The sequence below is a fragment of the Tyto alba genome, unplaced genomic scaffold (assembly GCF_018691265.1).
Source record: "Tyto alba isolate M040663 unplaced genomic scaffold, T.alba_DEE_v4.0 Super-Scaffold_14, whole genome shotgun sequence".
Classification (NCBI taxonomy): Eukaryota; Metazoa; Chordata; class Aves; order Strigiformes; family Tytonidae; genus Tyto; species Tyto alba.
The window spans coordinates 8,582,865-8,607,773 of NW_024881276.1; the positions used below are offsets into that span (position 1 = coordinate 8,582,865).

Genomic DNA, 24,909 nt, shown 5'->3' on the forward strand with positions numbered 1-24,909 from the left:
TTTCTGTTCAATAATTCCACCCATATGCTGTGTATTAAATCAGTGTCATAAATGAATAATTTTGGCATGCCACAGAATTTCAAATGTGCATTATAAAAGCACATTATATACATATTTCAGTGTTTTATGGGTGTAGTTATATGAGAACAAATAGTTGTATATACATTGCATTGCAATGAGTATCTAAGCACTTAAATCACATTCATTCAAAAACTAACCACAGCCTTAACACTTGAACTAAAAATACTGGACAGGACTAGTCTCTTCATGGGACCAGATGTACTGTCCTCTTTGTCATCTACCTCACATGTCATCTATCATCTATGCATGCTATGCACTATGGCAATGCAATTCTTTATGATATTTCCCTTCCAGCTACCAGGGACTGAAGGACCAAACAATATCTTGTTATTATTTATTTCCTTGTCTGGATGTGGATTACTGACCCAAAGACTGTAACAACAGACCTTCCATGGTCCATTTAATTGGAATTACTCTGAAGAAAAGAAGCAAGGGGAAAAATATCAATGATTACAAAAGACTTGTATGATTACTTCTCCTTTTCTCAGATGGACTTGTTGCTGCAGAATGAATAAATCTTCCCCTATATAAGTGCTTCCCGATCAAACACTGGTGAAATCTTTCAGTTACACTTCAGGTTAGGTTTAGACTTATCCTCTGTTTTTTTCTCAGTAATCTGGGATTTTCAGTCTGTTTTCTATGTGGAAATACCCTGCCTCAAGAAAAGTATCTTATCAAACCTGCCTGGTGTGTAGAGGGACAGACTTGCTTCCCTCACATGTACCGAGACACGGATCCTTACTCTGTCTCTCGCTCTGAAAGCCCTCAGGGATTTTACACTTCTGCTTTGCTTCCTGGCACCCTTCGCACCTATAGCTGAGCCAGAGGGTGATCAACAGACCCTCTATTCCTGGAGGCCTGCTCTTGGCTGCTGACAGCAAGTGAGGGTTTGGAGTTTGCTACTCTTCAGTTCCTCTGAAGTGGATGGCTGTTGATCACGCTCACTACTACCTACCGCAACTCTCTCTGTCGCCTGTTACGCCACACCTGAACCCCTATGTAATCCACAGGGATTGGTGCTTGTTGTCCAGTTCCCCTTCCATACAACCTCAATTGCTGCCCCTACGGAAGGGACAATGTCCCACCTTATTTCACTTACTTAAACCCAAGCGTCAGCTCCCTCCTTTGCCCAGCAATCCTCTGAAAGAACCTCAGATGCCACGCCAGCTTGCAGCTGAAAAAGTGGGGCAGCCAGCACGGTTTCCATCATCCTGGAGGATGCTTAGATCTCTATATGGCAGCCCAGGGAGAGCATTCTCCTGAGACAGGTTTCTCAGCAGTAAAGCAATTCAACCAGCTAACAGGTTGTCATATGCAGTGTGCAGATTTATTTGGTTTGGAGAGATGGGCCTTACAAGATATCTTTCTGTGCATATGTGTACGTATCTCTATGTCCTCTCTATCTCTTTATATAAATTTATACTTTATTTATATTTATATTTTTGCATCATATGTATGTGTGGTGAACAGAAGAGACCTGGAGGGACAGAGCTAATAATAAAATAAGTCCCAGTCTCTTATGAATTAATTCTGTTGGGTATGGGAAAAGTAACAAGCCCGAGCTTGCAGGAGAAGCGTGATAGCTGGCTGTCAGGACAATGATGACAAAGGAGCCTTCACTCGGCCATTCCAGAGACATCTATGATCACAGAGAACTGACGATTTTTAGTTAAGTGTGAAGACAGTATAAAGGTCTCACACAGGTTGGAAGATCTGGGAAATGGGAAATAAATTGCAAATCAGTGCTCACAACTAGAAGATGAGGATGGAGTTGTTATTATACACCAGATAACAGTTCTGACCGTCTGCCACTTTCCAGAAATTGTGAGAAAGAAGTGGAGTGCCAAAATGAGGTTGGAATTTTAATGCTGAATTAAGGGCTTTTCCTGTGGACAGCCGGAAAGTTGGAACTTGTTATCTACAACCTACAGTGGGAAATGTTATCTACATTTTCTATGGAAAAAGTTGTGATATCAATTATGGACCTGTGTATAAAAGCATGTATAACAGAGATGTGTAGGTAGAATCTGTGATTATAGACACTGAAGATGGCAAGGGAGGGTACATGAAGAAAAGCTGCTTATGTAATTTAATTTTGAGTTAATGGGAATAGGTGTGCCTGAGGAATGAGTGAATGTGTGAGCAATGTTTGTGGGTGGAAAGAAATGGAAGGAAAGGAAAACAGGTGTGGAATTAAGGTGTGTGAAATACATGAGAATTGAGATGTGTATTATGTATATATGGAGAAGGTATAAGTGAGACAAGGGACTGATGTAAATTTATGTAGATATACCTTTATATGAAATATGATATATTGGCATTTGTGCAGATTGATTAAAATATACACTGCAAGCATTTAATTTCCTGTAGCAGACTTCTATTCCTTCTAAGTCAAACTCTTCCATGTTATTACCTGTTTCATACTGTGCAGGTTGTCTGTGTTTGGCAGAGGCATTTGCTTCTGCAACCCAAACCAGAGAGTTATACCAGGTTCTCCATCCCTCCCTTTCCCTTTACGCTTTTGAAGCATGAAGAAGAAGGAAAATAAAAGGGAGGGAGCAGTGATGGAGGCTCAGGAGGGTTTCATTGTAGGGTAAGGATGGCATAAAATGCATTGCAAATTAGTGTTTTGGCATGAAAACCGCAGTGACTTTTTCAGGTTCTTCCCTCCTTGCCTTTTCATGTTACTCAAAAATAATCCTTGGCTCCTGAATGCTTTGTTCATTTCCTCCTGAGGAACAGACAGAAGGATGAGGTAACATCCGAGGAAGGGTACCATTCTGGCCTGAAAAATAACTGAGAGTTCCTGCCTGGCATCTTGGCATGAGCATGCTGCAGACAGAGGGAGTTTCTATTCTTGTGAGACAACTGCTAGCCCTATCATTTCCTACTGGTTACTGTAGGCAGCTCCATGCACAGTTGGCCAGACTCTTGGAATTGTTTTTTTAAACACCTTTATTCACGAGCATTCACAAAGCTTCAGCTCCTAACTTAAGCTAATGATTTTTCTAGATACAGACAGCCTAAAAGTTAGATTTGAAATCTAGGATGATTTTAAATCTGAGGAGGATTTTAGGACATGTTCTCACATTTAGGCTGCAAACTTTGCCCAGGCAGAATCTAAGGATTTTTTTTTTTTTTTCACGTTTGTTCAAGATTTAGGGAGATGTAATCTGTTAGTTGCAAAAGCAGCTACAGTGCACCTGAAATTCTTGGACCTGTCCTTTACATAGTAGTGTATGTATCCTCAACTGCATTTATATAATGAATTCATGAGATCCAGGTCACACTGGACATACAGCTCATGTTTTACACGGAACATGTGCATCATAATTCTGCCTGAGAAACCACAGCCCAGCCAAGTCCTTTTCTGGCTCTAACTTGGAGCAATTTGCCAAAGTTAGGAATTTAGTCAAAGGACTATGAGCTGAACGAGATGTTCCACACTCAATCCCACCATTTCCCTTCTTGCTCACTGCTGTGCTGAGCTCCCCACCCCACTTCAAAATATTTTTGCTGCCTCCATGGTCAGTCCCACACTGTTTCTGCAACCTCTATCTACACTGAAACTTGACCCTCTCCTGGGACTCCAAGGACTGGTGAGGAAGAACCAGCCCATGTTGGAGGGCGATGCTGCACTTATCCTCAGCAGGACTAATTAGTCTTGGTAGATTATTATAGCAACCTGGCTCTAGTGCTTCCAGGTATTATGAACTAGTCCAGTGTCTTGGCATGGTGCTGTGCTGTGCAGACATTGTGCTAATTGCTGCAGGAACACTAAAAGCATTGAAGGGAGAGTTGAGCTGTGGCTCATAGGACACCACATTTTTTCATTTTTTTTTTTAACATGAAAAAAAGGACAGTTGTTTTTTATTGTTTTGTTTTGGGATTGTTGTTTTGTTTTGTTTTGTTTTTGTTTTTGTTTTTTTTTTTTTTAACGAGTAAATCCAGTGTCCCAAAACATTGTTAATATAGACCTCGGCCATTTGAGAATGCCTATCTCTTGTAAATAAAACCCCTGAAAATCTGGGAGACATACTTAAAATAATGGAAGCTGCAACCACTGAAAAATAGAGTTTGTTCCCTGCCTTAACTCTGCGCTCTTTGAAACACTCCTCACAAACATCTGTACCAACAAGCACCACCTTGTTCCTGAAGATACTGCTGAACCCTCAGGACCACGTGAGACAGCCTAACACCCAGTGTTTGCTGAAGCAAACGTTCTGTTGAGGTGAGCTGATCCAAACGTAACCTGTCCTGCTGAAGATCAGATGGACAACCTCGCATTTGATACATTTTACACCTTTACCACATATTTTAACCTACTTCATCATTGCCCTCAGAGCTTCATGCATGGCTTTGCTTTCGTCACTAAATCCACATATTACTGTCCTATCACATCTCACTGCTGACAATAGCCCTGGTAAGAAGACTCCAGTCTATTAGTATTGAAATAACCTATGAAACATAGTAAAATGCCTAATCTGTCCTATTATCTACACTGCCTCTCTCATGCACTGTTCTGTTCTTTGATAACTAATGGTTAGGGGTAGGGGAAAGAGAGGGAGAGAAAGGCCTAAGAAGTCAGGAGCAAAAGCCCTCTAATTTCCTGCATTTATAACCACACTGCAGCAGTTAATGTTCATAGAGCTGTAACTTAAAACGGTGAATGCAAGTGGAACATAATTGGAATTGCAATATAATCCCTGGCAGGGTATTGCCAATTTCAGGGGGCTGAGTTAAGGTTGTTTGAGAATATATTGTTAACCCCTTTCCTAGTGTTCAGAAGCTTAGCCTGCATTACCTTAACTCTTTATTTCCAGATTTTCAAAGGTTTAGCTGAAGTCAGCATCCTGGAAAGGCACGGAGTACCACAGGCCAACTTTAACTCTGTTCTAACTAAGTTTTGTGGAATTTAATTCTAGATGGTAGCTGGAACTCTGCGTTGTGGTCTCCAGCAGGCGCAGGTCAAATCAGACACAGCTGCTTTCTGCTGTATGGGATGAGGTTAAGGGACTGGGCTGAGATGTCAAGCGAACCAGATGTATTAATTTTCCACCATCCTTCACCCAAACCTCCGTACAGCATGGTGGCTGTGACCGGAGAGGTCTTCAACACCTCTCCCCCGTCACCTTTAGTGGCCCTCCAGCGGACCCCCGTCCCTTCCCCACATCCCTACGCACACTCTGACGCTTTTTGGGTGCGCACCGCGGGATGCCGGGCCCGCCTCGTCCTTCAGCCCCCCCGAGCACAGGCCGCGGGGCGGGACAGGACGGGCCCCGGTGGGGCCTCAGCCCCCACCCCCGGCCCGGGCCCAGGCCGGAGGGCTGCCGCCCTCTCTCCCGCAGCCGACGCGTCTGGGCTCGGGCCCAGGCTTTCGCGGAGCGGGGTGCGGCCGCCCGACCGGGCCCCTTCGCGCTTCCCTCCTGCCTCGCAGGGCCGGGGCGGGAGGACCCGGCCTGTTCCCCGGGACCGGCCCGGCCCTCCCGCGGCGTGGGAACAGCCGGGCGGGGCGGAGGCGGGGGCCGGGCCCCGGCGGAGGGAGGGAAGATGGCCGGGGCAGGCGCCGGGCGGGAGCGGGGGGAGGCGGTGGCGGGGCGCTGCTGAGCGGCGGGGCGGGGGCGCTCGGGCCGGCGGGCCGGGCTCGGGGGCTGGGAGCCGCGGCGGCGCGGGGCTGGTCCCGGGCGGGGTTAGGAAGCGCGGCGGGGCTGGTCCCGGCGCGGAGCGGGGCTGGCGCGGGGGAGGATGAGCCCGGCGCGGCGCAACCGGAGCCGCCCGAGTCCCGCTCCCTGCGGGGTCGCCTGTTAGTGCTGGAGGAGGAAGAGGAGGAGGAGGAGGAGGAGGAGGCGGCGGCGGACAGCCGCGGCCCGGGCGGGACGGGAGCTGCCCCGGCAGCGGCGGCGGGCGGGCAGCGGGTTTCGGCCGGAGCTGGGCGGCGGCGTCCCGGCGGCAGAGCGGCCATGCCGTGGCTGAGCGGCGGGCGGCGGCGGCGGCAGCAGCAAGTGGCGGCGGGACAGGGCGGCGGGCCGCCGGCGGGCGGGCAGCGGGGCCGGGAGAGCTCGGAGCTACCGCTGCCCGCCGGCTGGGAGGAAGCGAGGGACTTCGACGGGCGAGTCTTTTACATCGACCATAACACCCGGCAGACCTCGTGGATCGACCCCCGGGACAGGTAGGGGGCGGGAGCCGCCGGCGGACGAGCGAGATCCCGGGGGAAGGAGGGCCCCAGCCCGCTTCGCCCCGCCGGGCGCCGGCCCCGCCGCCGAGGGGGAGAGGGGAACGGGCAGGCCTCAGAGGGTCGATCTCCTCAGAGGTGGGAGCCGCCCTGTCCCCCTCTCCTCTCCCCCTCGGCGGCGGGGCCGGGCCCGTCGGCGACATTTTCCTTCCCCCGCCCGTGTCCGCGGGGAGGGTGTGGGCGGCGGGGCCGCCGGTGCCGCTGCCGGCGCGGCGCCCCGAGGCGGGAAGGCGGGCCGGGGCAGGGCGGGCCGGGCTCGCCGACCCTTCTCGGCCGGTGCCTGGGGAGACCTGGGGGGCAGAGCCCCTACCCCAGCGGCTGACGAGATTGCCGCCGGCTTTAAGGTTAAATTAGATGGAGAACAAAATGGAAATTGAGGCTGCTTTTTTTTTTTTTTTTTTTTTTTTTTTTTTTTTTTTTTTTTTTTCCCGTGGCGGGTGCTCAGACCAAGTGTTGTCCCTGTGTGTGGGGGGAGAGGGGGAAGTGGGACCGTAGCGCCTCTGTTTATACTCCTCAAATACCGGACTAGCCCCACTGTAACCCAACGGCTTGACCATCCTGATTTATTAGCCGGGCTGAACTAATTGGCAGCAGCAGGCTGGAGGCATGCTGAAGTAATTTGGTAGATTACCTCCTCATAAAAGATAACGCTGCGTGGAGGTAAGCAAACCGGTAAATTCCTGCAGTTAATTTGACAAATACGCGGTCTGCTGCAAATTACCGGTCTGTGCGTTGTTTCGGGATAGCGTTTTCATGTCTCTTGGGCCTGGTGAAGCGTGGTGAGATCGAGTTAGGCCCTTTCGTTTTAATTAGGATGACTAAATACAGGCGGGTTTTATGTTTTTCAGTAGAACTGCATCATAAGCGATATTTAAGCGTCGTAGCTTAAAACTGGTGGAAGCGTGGACTATCTGTAGCGGGTACTGCCCAGTAAATACAACCGTACTTGAAAGTGTTCGCCTAAAAGTTTCCACGCGGAGTTAGTGAACACAAGTGTCAGTATTCTACGTGTCTATGAAATAAGAAACATATGTCTCTGTGTATACTTTTCTATATTAAACAATGTTTTTATAGTAAGTGAAAGTTGGACAAGGACAATTTGAACCTCAGCCAGAGCTACCTTGCCAGAAGTATGCCTGGAATGTTAAGCAGGCCACAGAAACATTTGAGCGCAGTCTGGGTTAAAGACTGTAGTAATTTGAGCAATTCCTGCCGTCTTGCACAATGATACATAACTGTTTAAATAGCCTAAATATTTACCTACCTACCAGATGAAGATCTTTTGTCTCGTTATTTAGACGTACTTATGCAGGCACATATTTTTTTTTTTTTGCCGAGACATTAAGTATTTGTTAATAAGCTTTAAATAGCATATTTAACTACATTAAAATGTATATACATCTTGTTAGCTTACTTGTCATATGCTGTTTTAAAGGTAATCGATGACGTAGCAACATGTCTGTGGCTTCTCTGCATGTTATCCTTTCCATTAAATTTCAGAGGGTATGTGGTTTCATCTTCTGGAATATCTTGCATATAGACAATAACAAAAAAGATTTAGCCATTTAGTACAGTGTTTAATTTCAGTTACCATTCAACTTAAATAGTGTTTCTAAAATTACGACTTAGTGTTTTGAAGAAATAATTGAAATGCCACACGATGCTTAAGAATTTGTCTAAATATTTCACACTAATATTTAAACTTAGATATATTTTTCACATTGGGTAAGAACAGGCTGTAGAGCAGAGATTGAGACACTTACATTGGGGCAGATAGAAAAGATATGTTTTCATGAGCACCTATCAGTAGTTTCTACGGAATTGGAGTAGCAGTAGCTACTTTTATGATTGTGGAGTTAATTGCTGGTTGAGAATAGACTACTGTTCATAGTTTAGTGAGATGTCAGTGTTCTTCTGCATAGCGGAAGGTGACTAGTCTTTTTGATTTTCGTTGCAGCTATTCAGATTCCTGTGGGCAGCAGTGAAGTAGAAAAGGATCAGGTTAGTTGTGTTCTGCCAGAAGTTCAGGAAAGAAAGGTCAGAGCAGCAGGGAAATGGTACTGAAGCTGTGTTTTTTTGCAAAAAGAGGTTGAAAAAGTGGAGGGCAGAATAACCTACTTGTATCATATGCACCTCATATTTGGTGAAGTGGCAGAGATCAGCCTCCATTTCTGTGAGTGATTTTGTTTCTACCCAGGAGGAATTGGACAAAACTATGGGACCTGGGGCCATGCTGCATTTGATCGGGGTTCTGAGAATCAGCACCTCCAAGCTTTCCTATGGGCAGTAGTCTCCTAAGCATCCCCACAGGCTCCTCTTTCCCTGTAGCTGGCACTTAGTAGTTTGTTTTTCTTGTCAGCGTTCCCCCTGAGATTTCTCAGCCTTTTGTATAGTTTGGTTAGTAAATTTAATTTGAAGCAGTACTTGATTTAAAAAAAAACAAACCAAACACCTTCCCCCCCCCCCCCCGTAAGTCAAAATAATACAGAGTGAGAGGGGATAAAAAAGTGGATACCTTATGATTTTCTGTGATAAGAAAAAGTGGAATAAATGAAGGAAAAAGAGGAAGAATAGTAGAAGACTGATAAAACGACCAAATTTGAGAAGCATCTTATCTTTGGTATCAAATCAGTGGTTAGGTTGGGGAAGATACTGTGTTGATTTGTGTGGATTGTATGTAATGAATAGATTGTGGATGGTTGTCTGCCAGATCCTGTAGATCTCAGAATGGAGCCATTCAGTGCATGTTTTCATCTCGCAATAGTAGTCGTCTTTTGTCTTACTATATTGTAAGTTCTTCAAGGCAGCAAACTGCCTTTTTATCTTTTGTTTGCACAGTACTTGCTATATTGAGATTCTGGTCAATAACTGGGGATTGTAAATGATCTTGTAATAGACTGATCATGTTTGTGGTTGACATTGATGGTCCTCATGGCACCCAAGGATCTTACTACTGTTGCTGATTAAAATGCTTTCCAAGCTGGTGAGTCTTGTTAGATTTGTTGTGTGTATAAACTTTAGCTAAAATACAGTGTTGCTTTTTTGGAACAATGCTAGGTGAGAGGGAGTGTTTCATTCATCTTCTTAATACGAGTTGTCTTGTTTGACTGAAGATTTAAATCATCTTGTTTTGGAGTGAGTATTTTAAACTTGTAAGGTGCAGCAGTGTTTTTGCATGGAGAAATCCATTTGGGCCAGTTTGGGAAGCACTGAAAAATAGTATGGGCTGGGTAAAGATTTAGATTTGAGCAGCTGCATTTGCAGAAACTTCCTGCAAGCTGGACTGCTGGTACATGAAGCGAAATCAGGGAGTTATGTCCTGTGTCCTCATCAGCATCTTAAATCTGAGGCCTAAAAACTGCTTAATTTGAGCCCAGGAGAAAAAACCCTGGCCTTGTAGAGGAGGTAGGTGGGAACAAGTGGGGTTGGCCTTGGAAATTCACAGAGAGGGGAAAATTTCAGTAGGTTTTGGAAACCAATCAGGAGTTTGGGGGTAGGGAGAAGGAGGATGGCATCTGAAGCCTGGGAAGAAAAAAGTAGGGGAACTAGACTGAAAACCAGTAGGGCAGGGAAAAACAGGTAAGAAGAAACCGGTCTGGTGAGGGTTCAGGGTGTAAGGGTGTCATCTCTTTTCTCTGCTGTACAGGGAATCCCGAGGGGAAAGAAGGAGTGCTGAGTTTGGAGGAAGAATCTTCAGAGTCAGAAAACGCACATGCAAGGCAGCATTCAAAGAGTGGGTGAAGAAGGGAAGATAGTTGGAAAGTGAAATATAAGAACTGTGTGTGAAATATGAGGACAGGGGTCAGGAATGGTAAGATGTGTTGGACAAGGAGACAAGATGAAAAATCAGAATTGTAGAGATTGGAAATAAGCAGGAAAGGCTAATGGGCTTGAAACCAGGAGTCAACTTGAGAAAGTCACTTAGGCAAGTATCTGTGGTATTGAGGGTGCAGAGTAGAAATGCTCAAGTGAGTAATGGGCAGAAAAGTCTGGAAGGGCTGGCTGTTTTTTGCTGAACTATTTCAGGACTCCTCATTCTCATCGTGTATTTGCTTTTAGAAAATGTCTGTGTTACCAAGATTGCCTCTTCTCCTGTGGAGTAGGACAAAGACAGTCCATTACTACTGTTGTTTTCTCCGTTTTGGGAAGCAGCAAAGCAAGGTGTTCAAACCCAAGTGCCGGTGTGATGCTGCACGATGCAATTTCTCTTTCCCCAGATTGATTTTATAAAGGAGTATGAGATTGTGAGTAAGAAGCTTAAATCAAGAGGATATTAATGTCAGATATTAAAAGGTAGAAATTCTAGGCTTAAGTTGCTTAACTACTACTTTGTTTTGTATTAAGAGATGATTTTCAGTGACAAACTACTTTTTCATGTATTTTCTTGCCTTATTTGATCCATGGAGAGGAACAACTCCGAGGCCAGATCAGGGAGGTGTGAAGTAGATGAGAATTGCTTTTAAAATTTTTTGCCAAAATGGGAAGATGTGCCCCTCTCTAGTGAGGGAAAGGATCTTTTGATGAGTGAAATGGTTAGAAAGGCAGTGTGATCTGTTTGCCGAGGCAAGAGAGTATCTCATAGAGAATTGGAATGTACCTGTCCAGTTGACATTACTCAGGAAACCAAAGACAATACAAAGAAGCATTTAAATAAAGATTTTTCACAAATAGCATTTTTTTGAGCCTGGATTAAACCCCTGAACTGAGAGTCACAATTAATGTCATTCAGTATTAGAATTCAAATACTTCTATTTCAGCATCAGAAAGATGAAGGCAACAGAGTAGTTAGTACCAGCTGCCATTTTTGAAAGTTTAATTCAAGTTCGTATGTGTGTTCAGACTTTTCACATCTACTTCCTTTTAGTTGTATTTTGATTATCAGCTGTGTTAACACACAGTGTTTTTGAACTAATGCTGTTTGTGGAACGGGAAGAAAACAAAGTGATTGTCGATCGTTATTTTAGTATTCCCTCTGAAAACATTATTGATGACTGGACAGATTTAAATCATGTGTTTTATTTGACTGTGATGTAGACTGTTAACGTAAAACATAAAATGTAACCTGTAAGGTACAGAAATATATTTTTGGAAGTGATGCTTTGAGAATGTTTAAAGGAGAGCAGAACTACTGGAATACTGATTTGGTTGTGATTGTATAAATTGGCTCTCTAGGCTGTCAGTGCTAAGTTCACAAGAGATGGAGATGGATGTGAAGAAAAAAAAATAAATATTGGATGAGTATGGATCTGGAAAATATCCGTGCCCATGAGAGAAAAAGAGCTGAATTTATTCAGCTGAAGAGGTGTTTAAAAAGTGGTTTGAGCACTGTTCATAAAAAGAGATGATACTGGAGACTTCAGAGCTTTTGTTTAGTAGATTTATAATAATATCTGATAGTCTGAAGTTGAAACCAGAAATATGTTTTTAATAGTAGGAGATATTAAATGTTGGAGCAGCTTTTCTACTCCTTTAGCTCTCTAGATGAAATTATCTAATTCTGTGGTGTTTTTTTGTTTCCCCCCCCCCCCCCCCCCCCCCCAAGTCAGCTATTGCTTGAAGTTCCATTGTCTAGGACCATCTATTTTTACTGGCTTCCTTGCATGATACATCATTTGACCTATATATAATATATATAGCTAAATATATCTCATAAGATTGTCAGAGCAGCCATCTTTTCATTAGAAAGTGAAGAGCTGCTGTATCTGGTTGTTTCTCTCAACACAGCAAGGAAGAAACCCAGTTTATCCCCATCACTTGAGGCATTTGGGTCACTGCAGTTGCATCATTTGATTACCTCAAGTTAGCAGTAAATACAGTGGACTTAATAGAAGTTATATTGAAAGCATTGCATATAAAGTAGTACTTGGGATCCAGATGTTTTGAATTTTCTGTGCAAATGTCAAGCCTGGATGCAGCCACAGCGTAGATGGGAAAGCTGTGCAGCTGTGAGGCTGCTCTCCTGGCATGTGACTGGGAATACATGCTGCAGCACATGGTGTTGAGAAAGGGCTGCGGTGCCCTGAGCCTCCCTGGGCAATCTGCACATATTTGTACTTTAGTTCTTGTTCAGAATAATTCAATAATATTTTTAAAGGCATGCTGTAGCTGACATCTGTTTTGAAAGTTTCACGTGTATATATGCCATGGTAAATCTACTCTGCCTTTCAGGACAGAGATACATTTGTATTTTTTTTTTCATCCTGGCTGGTAGGTCTTCAAACAGACAGATATTTAACTTTATATTGTGAATGAATTTCATGTTTATGATTAAACGTGACGCACAAGTGTCCTAGAATTAATGTTAGTTGGTATTAGGTATGTTTTTCAAGGTGTCTTTTCTTTGATAGATTCTGATAACAAGTAAATGTTAGTCAGCTAATTCACTGTAAATGATTTTAAATTATTGCTTCCCCTTCCGCCTTTGATCTCAGCTTTCTGATTTAAATGTTTTAAAAAAGTAGCTTTTAATTTATTGTCAGATTTATGTTGCTTGGGGAAAAAGCAATGCCTGTATGAAGGGAGCATTTACATTTTTTTGTCATGCAACATTGTTAAAAATGACTGCTACATCTTAAGTCATTTAGGATTGTAAATGTTTTTATTAGTTTTTCAGTGTCTCAGAAAGTAGAGGTGGGAGGCAGCCACTGTTTCTTCCTAAAGATGAAAGGTTTTCCTTATAGTACAACAGTAGTGACTTGTGGTTTATTTAATTGTTTTTTACTGGTTAAAATAAATATACTTTGAAAATCTAGCTTAGGTAGCATAAAACTGCAAGACATAATGCATGTGTGCTAAAGCATCAAAACAGCTATTGAGCCACAGTAGCCTCATTAACAAAAAAACGCTGTTAAGCTTCTTAACGTTTTGTTAAAGATTAAGGTTTTTTTTTTTGTGTGCGTATGTAGTTTTTACCTCTAAATGGAAGTATTTTCAGCAATTAGATAAGGAATGCAGACACCTGCCTTATTGTATTTGTGTGCATGCTAGAAAGGACTAAATTAGCACTTGTGACTTTAGTGTGTTACAGCAATGCGATGGCAGATGTTATGAGGGCTTTTTCTTGAAGGGTTCTGTGAGGTGGTATTGACTACTTCACATACGAGCTGCATCTTATAAACTGAGAAACTGTGATCTGTTGGGTGTTGCCAGTGCTCGAAACTGTCCGAAAAGGTACCTTCCTATTTCTTGTATGTATAAATTGACATATATCTAGGTCACTGTAGGCGTAATGGTTGTATTTATTGTCATGAAGCAGCACCAAGCATTATTAAAAGAATTGGGCATTTGCATCAACAAAACTAAAGGGGTGTATAGGGGGGAAGTGTCTGCTTTCCAGGATCTATAATCTGCACGTGTGAGAATACCATATTTGAAAGGTCACAAGGCTAGAGCTGAGGTTTAAGTTCTATTATCTGGAGAAAAAGTTCCTATTTAGGCTTGGATTCTAGTGATAAGTTCAGTTTGAGAGATAACAACTTAGTGTTTTTACTGAATGTAAATATAGTGGCAGCACTGTGCAAACATAAGAACAAATGACTCGTCGGCAATAAAAAAAAATTAGAAACTTATCTATAGCAAAGTCCTGTTAACAAGCTTTACAGAGGTGCCTGTTAAATGTAACGTGGTCTATAATTTTGTGTTGTTTACTGGAAGGTAGAGCTTTTTAAAGTTGTATGTGAGGCCAAACAGAAATATTCAGTTGTTATTTTGGTGAAACAAAGTAAAACTAATACTTTTCCTGCCTACAGTTAAAAATAGAACTTCCTGAATATCTTATCTGCTGCAGATGTGACAGTTCACATTCACCAGCAAAGCCAGCCAGTAACGCAGCTTTTAAGTAATCTTCAACTCATTTCTGGTTGAAAGAAGCTAGCTAGAGAAAACATGCTCTAGGTACTTTTCCTACCCCTCTGCCTGCCATGGCAGGGCAGCCTGCACTCTCAGCAAGGTTTTGCAATACAGCACCCTTGAGCTACTGGTTAGCTGCTGCCAAAACCAGCAGTGCCCTCCCTGCCAGCCACATGGTCCCACCCCTCTTGCACTGGTACTGGTGCTTATATGACTTTACAGTAAGACAAGTGAGCAAAAAATCCCCGATGGAGTATTTCATTTGTCCCTCTTTGGGGAGAGTAGTTTTCAGCCGGTTTAGTTCCCTAAGCTGACTTAACCTTCAGGGCAGATGGCTATTTAAGTGGCTTATGTCAATTAAGTTTAATTCAATAAGGAATTGGATTAGGCAAAAGTGATGAGTCAGTTTAAAACCTTTGAGTAAATCCTCTTTGTGAATGGCAGTCCTGACTACTGATTTTTAAAATACCCCCATAGTAAACCAACACATCTCTAAACAAGTTTCAGGTTACATTTAAAAAGGAAGAATTCCCTTTTCAGACATAAGATGGATGTATAAAAGCCAACAGAAGTCAATTAAGTAGGTATCAGAGCCTGTTTTTCAGTCAAGTAGCAACATTGAAGTGGCTATTAAGAAGTGAGATGGCTACAAGCAGCAGAACTGATTTGGGGACTTACTTCCAGGTTATCAGCAGCAGCTTAGAAGCACTCGTGAAAGATTTGGTGAAGTCAGTGGTGAGCATTGCCATCGCTGCCAGGGAGTGAAGTTGGTGTGTGAGGAGAATGGGATCTAGGACCAGATGGGCATCTGGGGAAGATAGCAGCAGTGCGGTACCTTGGAGGTGTGCGTGAGAGGGAACGGAGTATAATATCAGCTAGATGTGGGGAGGATCTTGACAGCGGAGCACCTCCAAGGAGGATCTCAGTTGAGTGTAGAAGCATGGGGTGTAACTGGGGAAGGGTGGAGCGCGGAAAGGCATGTCGAGGTAATAACAAAAGCCACAGAGCAGCTATTGGGGAGGGCTTGGAAGGTGGCTTTGTTACCAGTGTTTGGAGTTATAACTCATCAAAAGCTTGTGACAGTGCAACTGGGGGAATTTTTTAAGGGATCTGAATTGGTCAAGGTTAAAATTGCCAGGTTGAAGAGGATGAGGCTGTAGTATTTGAATTAGATGAACAAGATTTTTGTCTCTCTGCTTCTGGAGAGGAGCAGAGACTATGATGTTGTATTTTTTGCCTTGCTACTAATCCCATGCCTATTTAATGAAGATAAATCCCTCAGTTCTTGACTAATTATTAAGAGCAAGGGAATGGGAATGCAGGCTTTGTTCTGCCATGCTACCAGGGTCTTGATAATTTCTCGATTCTCTTCCAGATGGGAAAATTCATTTGGATTTAGTACAATTAGGGTGTGCTAAAAGCATGGCGAGACATGCTCTGTCACTTTTAATGGCCTGTTGAATTGTTTGAGTCAGCCATTTAATGCAGCTAGCCTCCTGGCAAGGCTTGCTCCAGATAGGTGTTGCATGATCAAATAAGCTGGAGTATTTATCAGTTTGTTTCTCTGCCTTTTTGTGGGTGTTTGCTGGAGTAGTAAAGGCTCTTGCATCCAGTGATGAGCTTGGTGGTCTCCCTGTGGTTTGCAGGATGAAGACATTAAAAAACTGAAGCGACTAGGTTTTTTATTTTTGTTTTCAAAGACTTTTCTATTTCAGTATATTTAATTGGCAATGGGACAAAAATAAAGTACAGTGATATCAACACCCTTGAACCAGCAACAGAGAATCAAAGGCTATCTTTCATAGCTTTCTGAAAGAGTTATTTTCAAGATGAAATATCTATGGAGAATCTTGTTGAAACTATTTTGATTTATCTTGTACTTAGGTTGAAGTTCTTTCACATGCACAGTGATTAGGATTCTTTATGGCGAAATGCAAAGTTTGGTATCAAAGCTGAAAATGCATAATATTTAAAAATTGATTTATTTAATCTTGAATTACGGTTTAAACAGCTAAAATATGACTTTAAAAAAAAACATAATACACAACACTTACTTAGAAAGAATAGCTTATCCAAGTTTGGGAAGGCAGCTGAAATACTGCATAATTATCTAGTTCTATAGCAAAACAAATTGTGACACACTTTTCAAAGGAGGATACAGTCCAAAGTTACTTGACTTGAACAGAAATTCTGTGCATCCTTAAAAGAGAATTTCAGAATAAAAAGTAAACTACCATTGGAATTTATAGTGGTTTTGGTGTTTTTTTTTTTGTTTTTTTTTTTTTTTTTTTGTTTTGTTTTGTTTTTCCCATATAGGGATAATTAGTAGGTAGAGATAGTATTGCATGTGTTTGGAAATTTGTTTAAATTTCCACAAGTGTTTAAACACTTGTGTGTCTTCTGCTTCCCCCAGATTACATCTTTTGGATAAGACTTTAGACTCACAGTATTAAAGATATGATATGGCATATAGGTGAAAATCCCTGAACCTCAAACTTTAGAATAAGTTAATGACAGAACCCAAGAAAAGTTGATTTAACGATCTTCATAGCTGTTGGATCATAGATCAATTTTAGTAATATCTAAATAGTCTCTAACACTATAATTGATGATTAACATAAATGAACATGATGATTATCCGTTATGAGCTAGAAAAAGCATAGCTGACCTCTTCTTTATATAATTAAAAACAAAATGTGTTCAAAGACTAGAAATCCAGTAGATATTTGTCAAAATTCAGTTAAAGAACATGTATATTCATATTGCATATTCAGATGCTTATTTTCAACTGTATGCAGTGCACAGAGTGATGACATTTAAAAAAAAAGTGTATGCTACTTTGTGTTGGTTTGAGTTGTCTTATCTTTGCTTTTCTGCTAGCTCATAGTTTATTCAAGGAAAAACCTAGCGGTGCTCTTGTGGTTATGGGTGTACTGAGATTTGTGATAAATAGACACCATGTGCTCAAGCCTTCAAGGGCATTTGAATTCCACTTCTGTGTTTAATGTAGCTGCTTAGTTGGGCGAATTAAACTCTAGAATTATTTGTTTAGAAAAATGTTTTCTAGTACCAGCTTGCAGAAAGATGGTTTAAAATGCTCTCCTTTGAAATGATGGTCTAATTTCTCATGTGTTTTGAGATTCCTCTCGAGTAATCAAATACAGTCCTTCCCTAAATACATCTACTTGTGTGAGCTTCCAGTTTCTTCATTTGATAATGCTTCAGACAGTGAATTCTTCATTTAGAAGCACTTTGATAATCCATTGTAGCCTACTTAATCACAGTTTGGTTTTGATGCCTCTCTCTTGTCAGTATGGCAAAATACATTGTTTTGACTAAATCTTTCACATTTCACAGATGTTTTAAAAAAATAATTTTCCCAAAATGAAGGCAAAAGAGGTTAATTAAAAATGGTCAGATATTTTCAAATCAGCCGTATTTTGCATCTGGACTGGTTAGCCATAAATTTGTGTTGTCTGTAGGGGAACTTTGGGAGTAAATCTCATGTCAACAAGTGGAAGATCTGTTGTGAAAACTCCTTTCTGATTTCACGTTCTCAGCTTTTGGAAACTGCAGCTTAATGCACATGTGGCCCAGTATTTTAATGTACTTGTTTACAGCCAGGATTTCAGAAAGAAGAGACTCTCCAGTTACTTGTATTAATCAAAAGTAGCTACAACATACTTATATAGGAGTCCAAGAAATAACAGATTTCTTAAGCCTTTTGCCTTAATCAAGGGGAACATGCACAGAGATGGAATGAGAGATCGAAGGGCTTGGCCTGATCCTTCCTTTTGTGTTGTTTGTATTAGTTCTTTGCACTTTGAGAGTCTTGTGTACTGATTCAGCTAAACTTCTTGATTTTTCATAACATCATGTAATGCACTGAATTTAGTAAGTGTTTTCTTTGATCTTAACAAACATCTAGTTTCAGCTGATTCCCTTTTGAATTGATCTGCAGTGTGGAGCATGCAGTGTGTTAGTTAAGTGCCTTCTATTCAGGAAGATTATGATTTTGAGGGTAAAAATTAACTGCTGAACCCTGCATACTTGTCTTAAGTGGTGTTGAAGTGATACATTGGGATTTTTTTTGTTTCATATGGGTCTTGGTGTTTTTTTTTTGGTTTCTTTTTTTTTTTTTTTTTTAATAGGATATAGCTACTATTGTTTCCCAAGAAACTGTGAAATAAATACTTTAATTTTTTGCTTTAAATGTTTTTGTTTTTTTTTTTTTTTTACCTTTAGCCTCTTTTTGGAGTAAAATGTCAAGATGTTTATGATCAGGCTGACTCTTGGATTCTGACTGATTAATGGTACTGTGAAGATACTGTATTTCCTGTTGCAGGAATTATTTTCTTATTCTAAAATAAGGTGTTTTGCAAATTCCTGTTTGTCTTTTTTTAGTAGTTTTCTGTATGCTTACATGAAGTTTTGGAAAAATGTTACAAATTTCTTCAGTTAAACTTGATAGAAGTCTGTCAGAGCAAAAGGCCCTTTTAATCCATAAGCAGATATCTGGACACAAGTAGGTAGGAAGGAGTATGTGAATGTTTTGTGCAATGTCATTTAATTATCTGAAATTTCAGACAATTTAGTATTTACGAGATTTCTTACAGCTATAGCCTTAGTGCTTCTGTTGGTAAACATTATCCTGATTTTACTATCTGGGAAGTTTGAGTTGAGAAATATTTGTGGGAAATAATCTGTGGAAGATTTGCTGAGGCATGATCAGGTTTTTTTGTTGTTGTTGTTTTTTAAAAAGCAAAAGCATAGTGTTTACTATCATTGGCTGTGAATATCACCCAGAACCTCCTAATTCTTTGTACTGAATCTGTTCTTAGGGACTCAAGGGAGTTCCAAGGAGTTATCAGTTACCTTAATTTTTAATACATTTTTAGAAACAGCTTATGGGAATTTTGGCACAAATTTTGATAACCCAACTTTTTTTCTTCTAGGGGTCTGTCATGCTTAGAAAAAATAAAAAAAAATTTCCAAGAAGGACATCTAAAATAAACTTGAACATTTAATTGAGTTTAGATGTAAATCTGTTTTCATGCTAAGCCAATCTGTAGGATGTCTTTCTATGACTTAATAAAAGGCAAAACTACCATATGGCTCATATGAATTAAGATAGATAGATATGTGTATGTATATTTTTTTAAATAAACATTCATAGAGTTTGTCACAATATTCTGGAAATCTGACAGGCTAGACAGAGCTCTAGTGATTATGGAAAATAGTGAAAGGGAGAAGTTTACCAAAATGAACTGAAGTATCAAGTGCCTTGTATGTAGAGCTTGTTACAGGTAGAGGGTGAACTCTCCTGTACCAGAGTATGCTGTAATACTATGTTAGGTAAATTACTTCTGGGAGTAATCTTGTAGATCTGTCCGTGCCTGTTCAGGGCTTCTGTTCGGTAACAGCGATGATGTAGCTGATCTTGTTCTCTGGACATCTGCCTGCTAGGAGTGAGCTGCCTCCTCTGTTCTCTTCCACAATATCTCCCAGACACCTCTAAGGCGTTAATATGGTTTCATTGCTGTTCACCAGGACTTGATTTGGATCCTTGAGTTAAATGCTTTCTCTCTTTTGCTGATTTCTGATTTGTATGGAGCTTTTTGGCCATTAACCAGTTCTTTTGGGAGTAGTATCTGAAAGAGGATATTTATAATGGTTTTTCTTCTAATGCCTTATATGTAAGGGTTTCAGAATTTTTAAACAATTTTGTTGTTTTAAAATAGATGCATCATTTTATTGTTAACACTGTAGTAAACTTCTAGAATATCTTCTTTGTGCAATTATGTAAGGTATGTGAACATCTGAGATTTCTGAAGTTTTGCACATGTGACCATTTGCCCATGTTTTTCAGATACTTGTTTTATTCTTTCTGAAGTCAATTGATAAAGAAAATCATGTTTATTTTTTACCATAAGTTTCTTTACTTTTTTTTAAAAGGACAGAAAAACCTTTTATAAATGTTCCATAGATTCTAAATGTAAAGAAAATTACCCTGTGCCCAAAATTCTGGTTCCTTTAGGAACATCCCAAAATGACGGATAGTGTCCTGGCTGTGGAAATTTTCTCCACACCCTCCAGTCCATGGATAGTGTTCTTTAAAATGCAAATCTTTTGAGATCATATGTTCATTTTCCCGTCTTTGGCCTTTTGTGTATGTGCTCTGAAGCTTATTTTCCAAAGTGGATGAAGATTTTAATAATGATACCTGTATTCAGATGTTTTTAGGTTATGTCTCCTGTGAAGAAAAAAAAAATGTTTTTATGAGATGTTACACAGGTTAATAGGCTCTTAACATAATGTTGATGCATTATGTTAAAAGTGAAATAGTTCCCCTTTACTATGATTTAATCCCCATTAGTGAAGATGGACAGATGTCCAGACTTTTACAAGAATAATTTTCAAATAGTTGTCAGAGTGTTTTGGTTAAAGAATTTCTGAATGTTTTAAGATATGACACCCGGTAGAATGTAAAATACATGAGGGTGTTTTTTTGTTGTTGTTTTTTTTTAGGAGAGGGAAATCAGTGCTATGAATAGAATGCTAATACAGGAGATTTTCCTTGAGTCTGCATTTTACTCATTTTATATACTCTCTCTGTGTTAGCAGGCACGCTTTTAAAATGTTGGGATTGGGTTTTTTTTCATGGTAAAAATAGCTTGCAGCTTATTGAAAAACAAGGCAGACCTGTGCCTCAAAATCCAAATGAAACTGCTGCTTAGATGAGGCTCTAAAGAGGGCATTTATATGTTGTGGAATGAATGGCATGCCTGCACTAACTCCTGCAGGCCGGATATTTCCAAGGTATCAGACAGAGCTGTATATACTGCACTCTTCCCCTTCAGAGCTGAAGGTTGCTCCCTTGGCAAGATCCGAAGGACCCCAGGTCCCGGTGGAGAGTGGGGGTGATGGGAGGAAAGAAAAAGTGAGCAAGGTGACTATATGTGTGTGTTTAATTTTTATTTTTCTTTATTTTCCACCCGAACTGTCCTGTGATAGTTTTGTAGGCTCCTTGTACTTTGTGAGCTAGCGTTGTTTTTCTAATCATTGTTCTTTGAACAGTGTACTTAGGAATTTCCTGTTCACGTTTTACTACAATGGTTTGTTTAAAATGATAGACCACAGTCTTTTTCCTGACTTTCCTAACTAGATTAGCCTTGAATGTCGAAGAGAAGTTGGACAAATAAAGAGGATAGACTGTATTTGCTTATGTCATGGAGAGAGGCCTTTTAACCACTGGCGCAGTTATATCAAATACCACAAGTCATGTTTCTTAAATATTTATTAAGACAAATAAACATTGTATGAACTGGCACATCTCCAAATTTCTGTCTCTTTGATTCTCATGGGTGGGTCGCTTTTAATCAGGAGAAATATTTTTAATCAAGACTCCGGTATCTGCTGGATTACTGAATCCAGTGTTGCTTCAGTTCTCCCCTCTCCCACTCCCTTGTTACATGTATAAAATGCAACAAAATAAACCTCAGCAAACTTCAGTTTGTAAAATGTGGCAACAAACTATCAGGAAATACTCAGATTGGGAGTGAACCTGCCTTTTCGCATACATCTGGTACCTGTGGTAAGGAAAAAAGTAGCGTAGTCTTTGTATGTATTGTCATATGTTTGCTTTCAAATTTTGGGAAAAAAGATCTCCCAAGCCCAGCAGCGTTAGATGCAGAAGGAATTGCAGCATCCTTATTATACAATTTATGTTTATTTAGGACAAGTTCATTGTATAAACACCACTATGTAAATAGCGCACACCTATACTGATGGAACAGTACCTGTAATAAGGCTGTTGATTTTTATCTGGAAAGAGATAAAATTTCATTGTTAAGAACAATATATGACCTCCACTTTGGGTTTTTATTTTACAGAAAAATTACTGTAACATAAATTATATTGTGGCGTGGCATAGAAGTTTTATACGGTTTTGGAGGGATGGTGTATTGACCTGCCTGAATTGTCTACTGTGATCATTACTGACAAGCATCAAACTTGTAAATGTGCACTTCATACAATGCTCTTGGGTATTTTTAATGCAAGAACGTCTGTGAACATATGCATGTGAAATTCTGATAAACTTGGTAAATTAATTTTTCAAGCTGGGAGATGTCAGGTTTGTAAGGTTGCGGAGTCTATAGCTGATATGACACACAAGCATGTCATTACAAGGGTGTTGCCAGTTAAAATACTCAGCTGTTATGGTATTTCCAGCTTAGCATCTAGCTTTGTTCCACCCAGCAAATAGTCACATAAATAGGACTAGCTGTGGATTTTTAAAGGAAATATTTAATGTATTTTTAAAGAAAATAACATTTGGAAGGGAAAATATTTGGGTAGCTTGCACGTGAATGTATAGGGTAGGGCAGGGAGATGCCTGGCAGGGTACTGAGTTTGATGTGCTAAAGAAGCTCGCAGTAGATGTTATGTGGAAAATGTTACCATTTATAGAAATCAGGTATTTCCGTGAGTACCGGAACTAATGAAGTCTGGTTTCCTGTGGGTTTGTGTCTTACGGCTGATTGACTTCAATGTCTGGGAAGGTGAAAGTTCTGCCAGATGCTTTTTGCCTTGCATTTGGGGCATTTGCATCCACTTGCTCCTGAGCAGATTTTCCGATACCTGATTAGGTATAAACAGGGGCTTTTTGCTTTCTACTAGGCCTCCTACTTCCATAAGCTTCCATAGGCACTTGGGGTTTCCCTAAATTGTGAAACTCATCAGTGGAGTAAAAACAAAATAGACTTAGGTCTATTAATTAATATCGTTATTAATAAAAATCACATAACCGTATTTTTATAGGAGATGGGACTACAAGCCTTTGTTGGTTTTGTTGTTTTGTTTGTTTGTTTTAATGCCCTTGTTGTCTGCTAGCTTGTAGTAGCCAGTTTGTTGAAACAGAAGTCAATTCCTAAAAACCAAGTGATGTTTTTACCTAGTGAGTAATAGAAATACATTTTGAGATTAGTGTACCAGATTTTATGGGGCAGGCTTGGACTATAATCATTGTGGTGTATGTTCAATGGATGCACTATTCCCCCACAAATGAAACAAAGCGTTAAACAGATTTAAGTTTCCAGTGTAGCTGTTAGTCTGCGTTGCCTGTGGTACGCTGCTTGGCTTTTGGGTTTGGTTTCCTGTATGTGTGAACAAACAGTGCAATCTTGAGTAGAGGTCCAGAGTCCTGCAGGAGGTTTATCAGTGAGATACCTGCTATTAATGTACCTCCTGGGGCTGTTAGCAGTCTTTTTTTTGTTCATAAGAATCAGGAACGTATTGTGTGAAATGCTGTCAAGGATGGCGGGTGACTGGTTTCCCTGCCAGCAAAGATTGTTCACTTTGGTTTTGACCTTCATTAAGTACCGATTTTTCTACCTGGAAAAGCTGTAGTTCAGTAAGCTTGGGTGTGAATAAACAGGGCCCTCAATCTTCCATATGAATGCTTTTCGTGTAGCAATACGGGTGAGTAGTTTATTCCACTAGATGAAGTAAGTGAGGTGAATAAGGTGAGTAAGCAATTTCATTATGAGACACTCTCAGTTGTGTCTAAATGCTGTGTTGCAAATTCGGCTCGTGCTTGGAGCTGGTCGGGAGCCAGGTGGCTGTGGTTAATTCATCACTGAACCTGAGCTAACAAGCCCTGTGTAGGATAGGGTATATTAGATGGGGCTCTGTGCCACGCTGAAGTAACTGGAAGCTGTACACATGGGAGCCAGGGCAGAGCTGCTTTGGGTCTGCTGGAAACATTCTGTGTAGACAAACTCTAGAAGTGTTTGTGTGGAGTAATTAATTTACTATATTAATCATGTTGCACTGTTTAAAGGGTGGCTACAAAGAAGATGGAGACTCCCTTTTTACAAGGAGTCACATGGAAAAGATGAGGGATAATGGGTACAAGTTACTGCTGGAGAGATTCTTACAGGACACAAGGGGAGAATCTTTCACAATGAGAAAAATCAGCCACTGGAATAATCTCCCTGGGGAAGTGGTGGATTCCCCGACATTGGACACTTTTAAGATTCGTCTGAACAGGGTGCTGAGCCATCTTGTCTAGACCGTGCTTTTGCCAAGAAAGGTTGGACCAGATGATCGTTGAGGTTCCTCCCAACCTGATATTCTATGATTTACAGTATATTTACTGTAATGTTAATTTCTTCACAGAGATCAGTTAATGTTCTTTTTTTGTGCAAGTTGTAGGCGCTAGTTATTTCTTCTAGGGCTGTATTTGTAAAGCATGCATAAAATGTGTATTATCATAGAATGTATCACTGGTGTTAGTTAAATGGATTCATAACATTCTTACCTGTTGATTTGCAGTAGTATAACATTCTGTAGATAATAAATTTATCTTAAGGAAAGATCTTTGAAATAAGGCCATGACTTCAGGAAGATTTCTAATACAATCCAATCACAATAGCTACTTGGAGGGATAAGTTAAATCTTCAAAGTAGACAATTAAACTACTGTTTTAAAATACTTGATAGCACCAGAAAAGTGCCTTTAAGTTTTAATTCCCAGTCTACCCAAATCATGCTTTAGATTCATTGCTCTATCCTCCCATCCGTATTACTGCAACAGCTTTTCTGGCCTCCTCTTCTAATTGTTGTCAAATACCAGTCCTAAAATGTTGTTTGCCTATTTTAATCATGCCTCTCCAAAGCAAGAGAGAGCAAGGTTCAGTGGTACTAGTTTGGGATTTGGGAGGCAGGGGTTCAGTTCTGTTCTCTGCC

At 40.8% G+C, this 24,909-nt stretch overlaps 1 protein-coding gene across 4 annotated transcripts in view; it reads left to right on the forward strand.

The window, feature by feature from the left end:
- The first annotated feature begins 6,038 nt into the window (after nucleotides 1-6,038).
- The window catches only part of WWC3 (WWC family member 3), a 103,482-nt gene continuing 84,611 nt past the window's right edge, over nucleotides 6,039-24,909 (forward strand). For all 4 annotated transcript variants that reach the window (XM_042788893.1, XM_042788894.1, XM_042788895.1 and 1 more), the window contains exon 1: nucleotides 6,039-6,250. In XM_042788893.1, coding sequence (XP_042644827.1) covers nucleotides 6,042-6,250 — 209 coding nt within the window. In that variant the 5' untranslated portion in view covers nucleotides 6,039-6,041. The remainder of the gene's footprint in view (nucleotides 6,251-24,909) is intronic.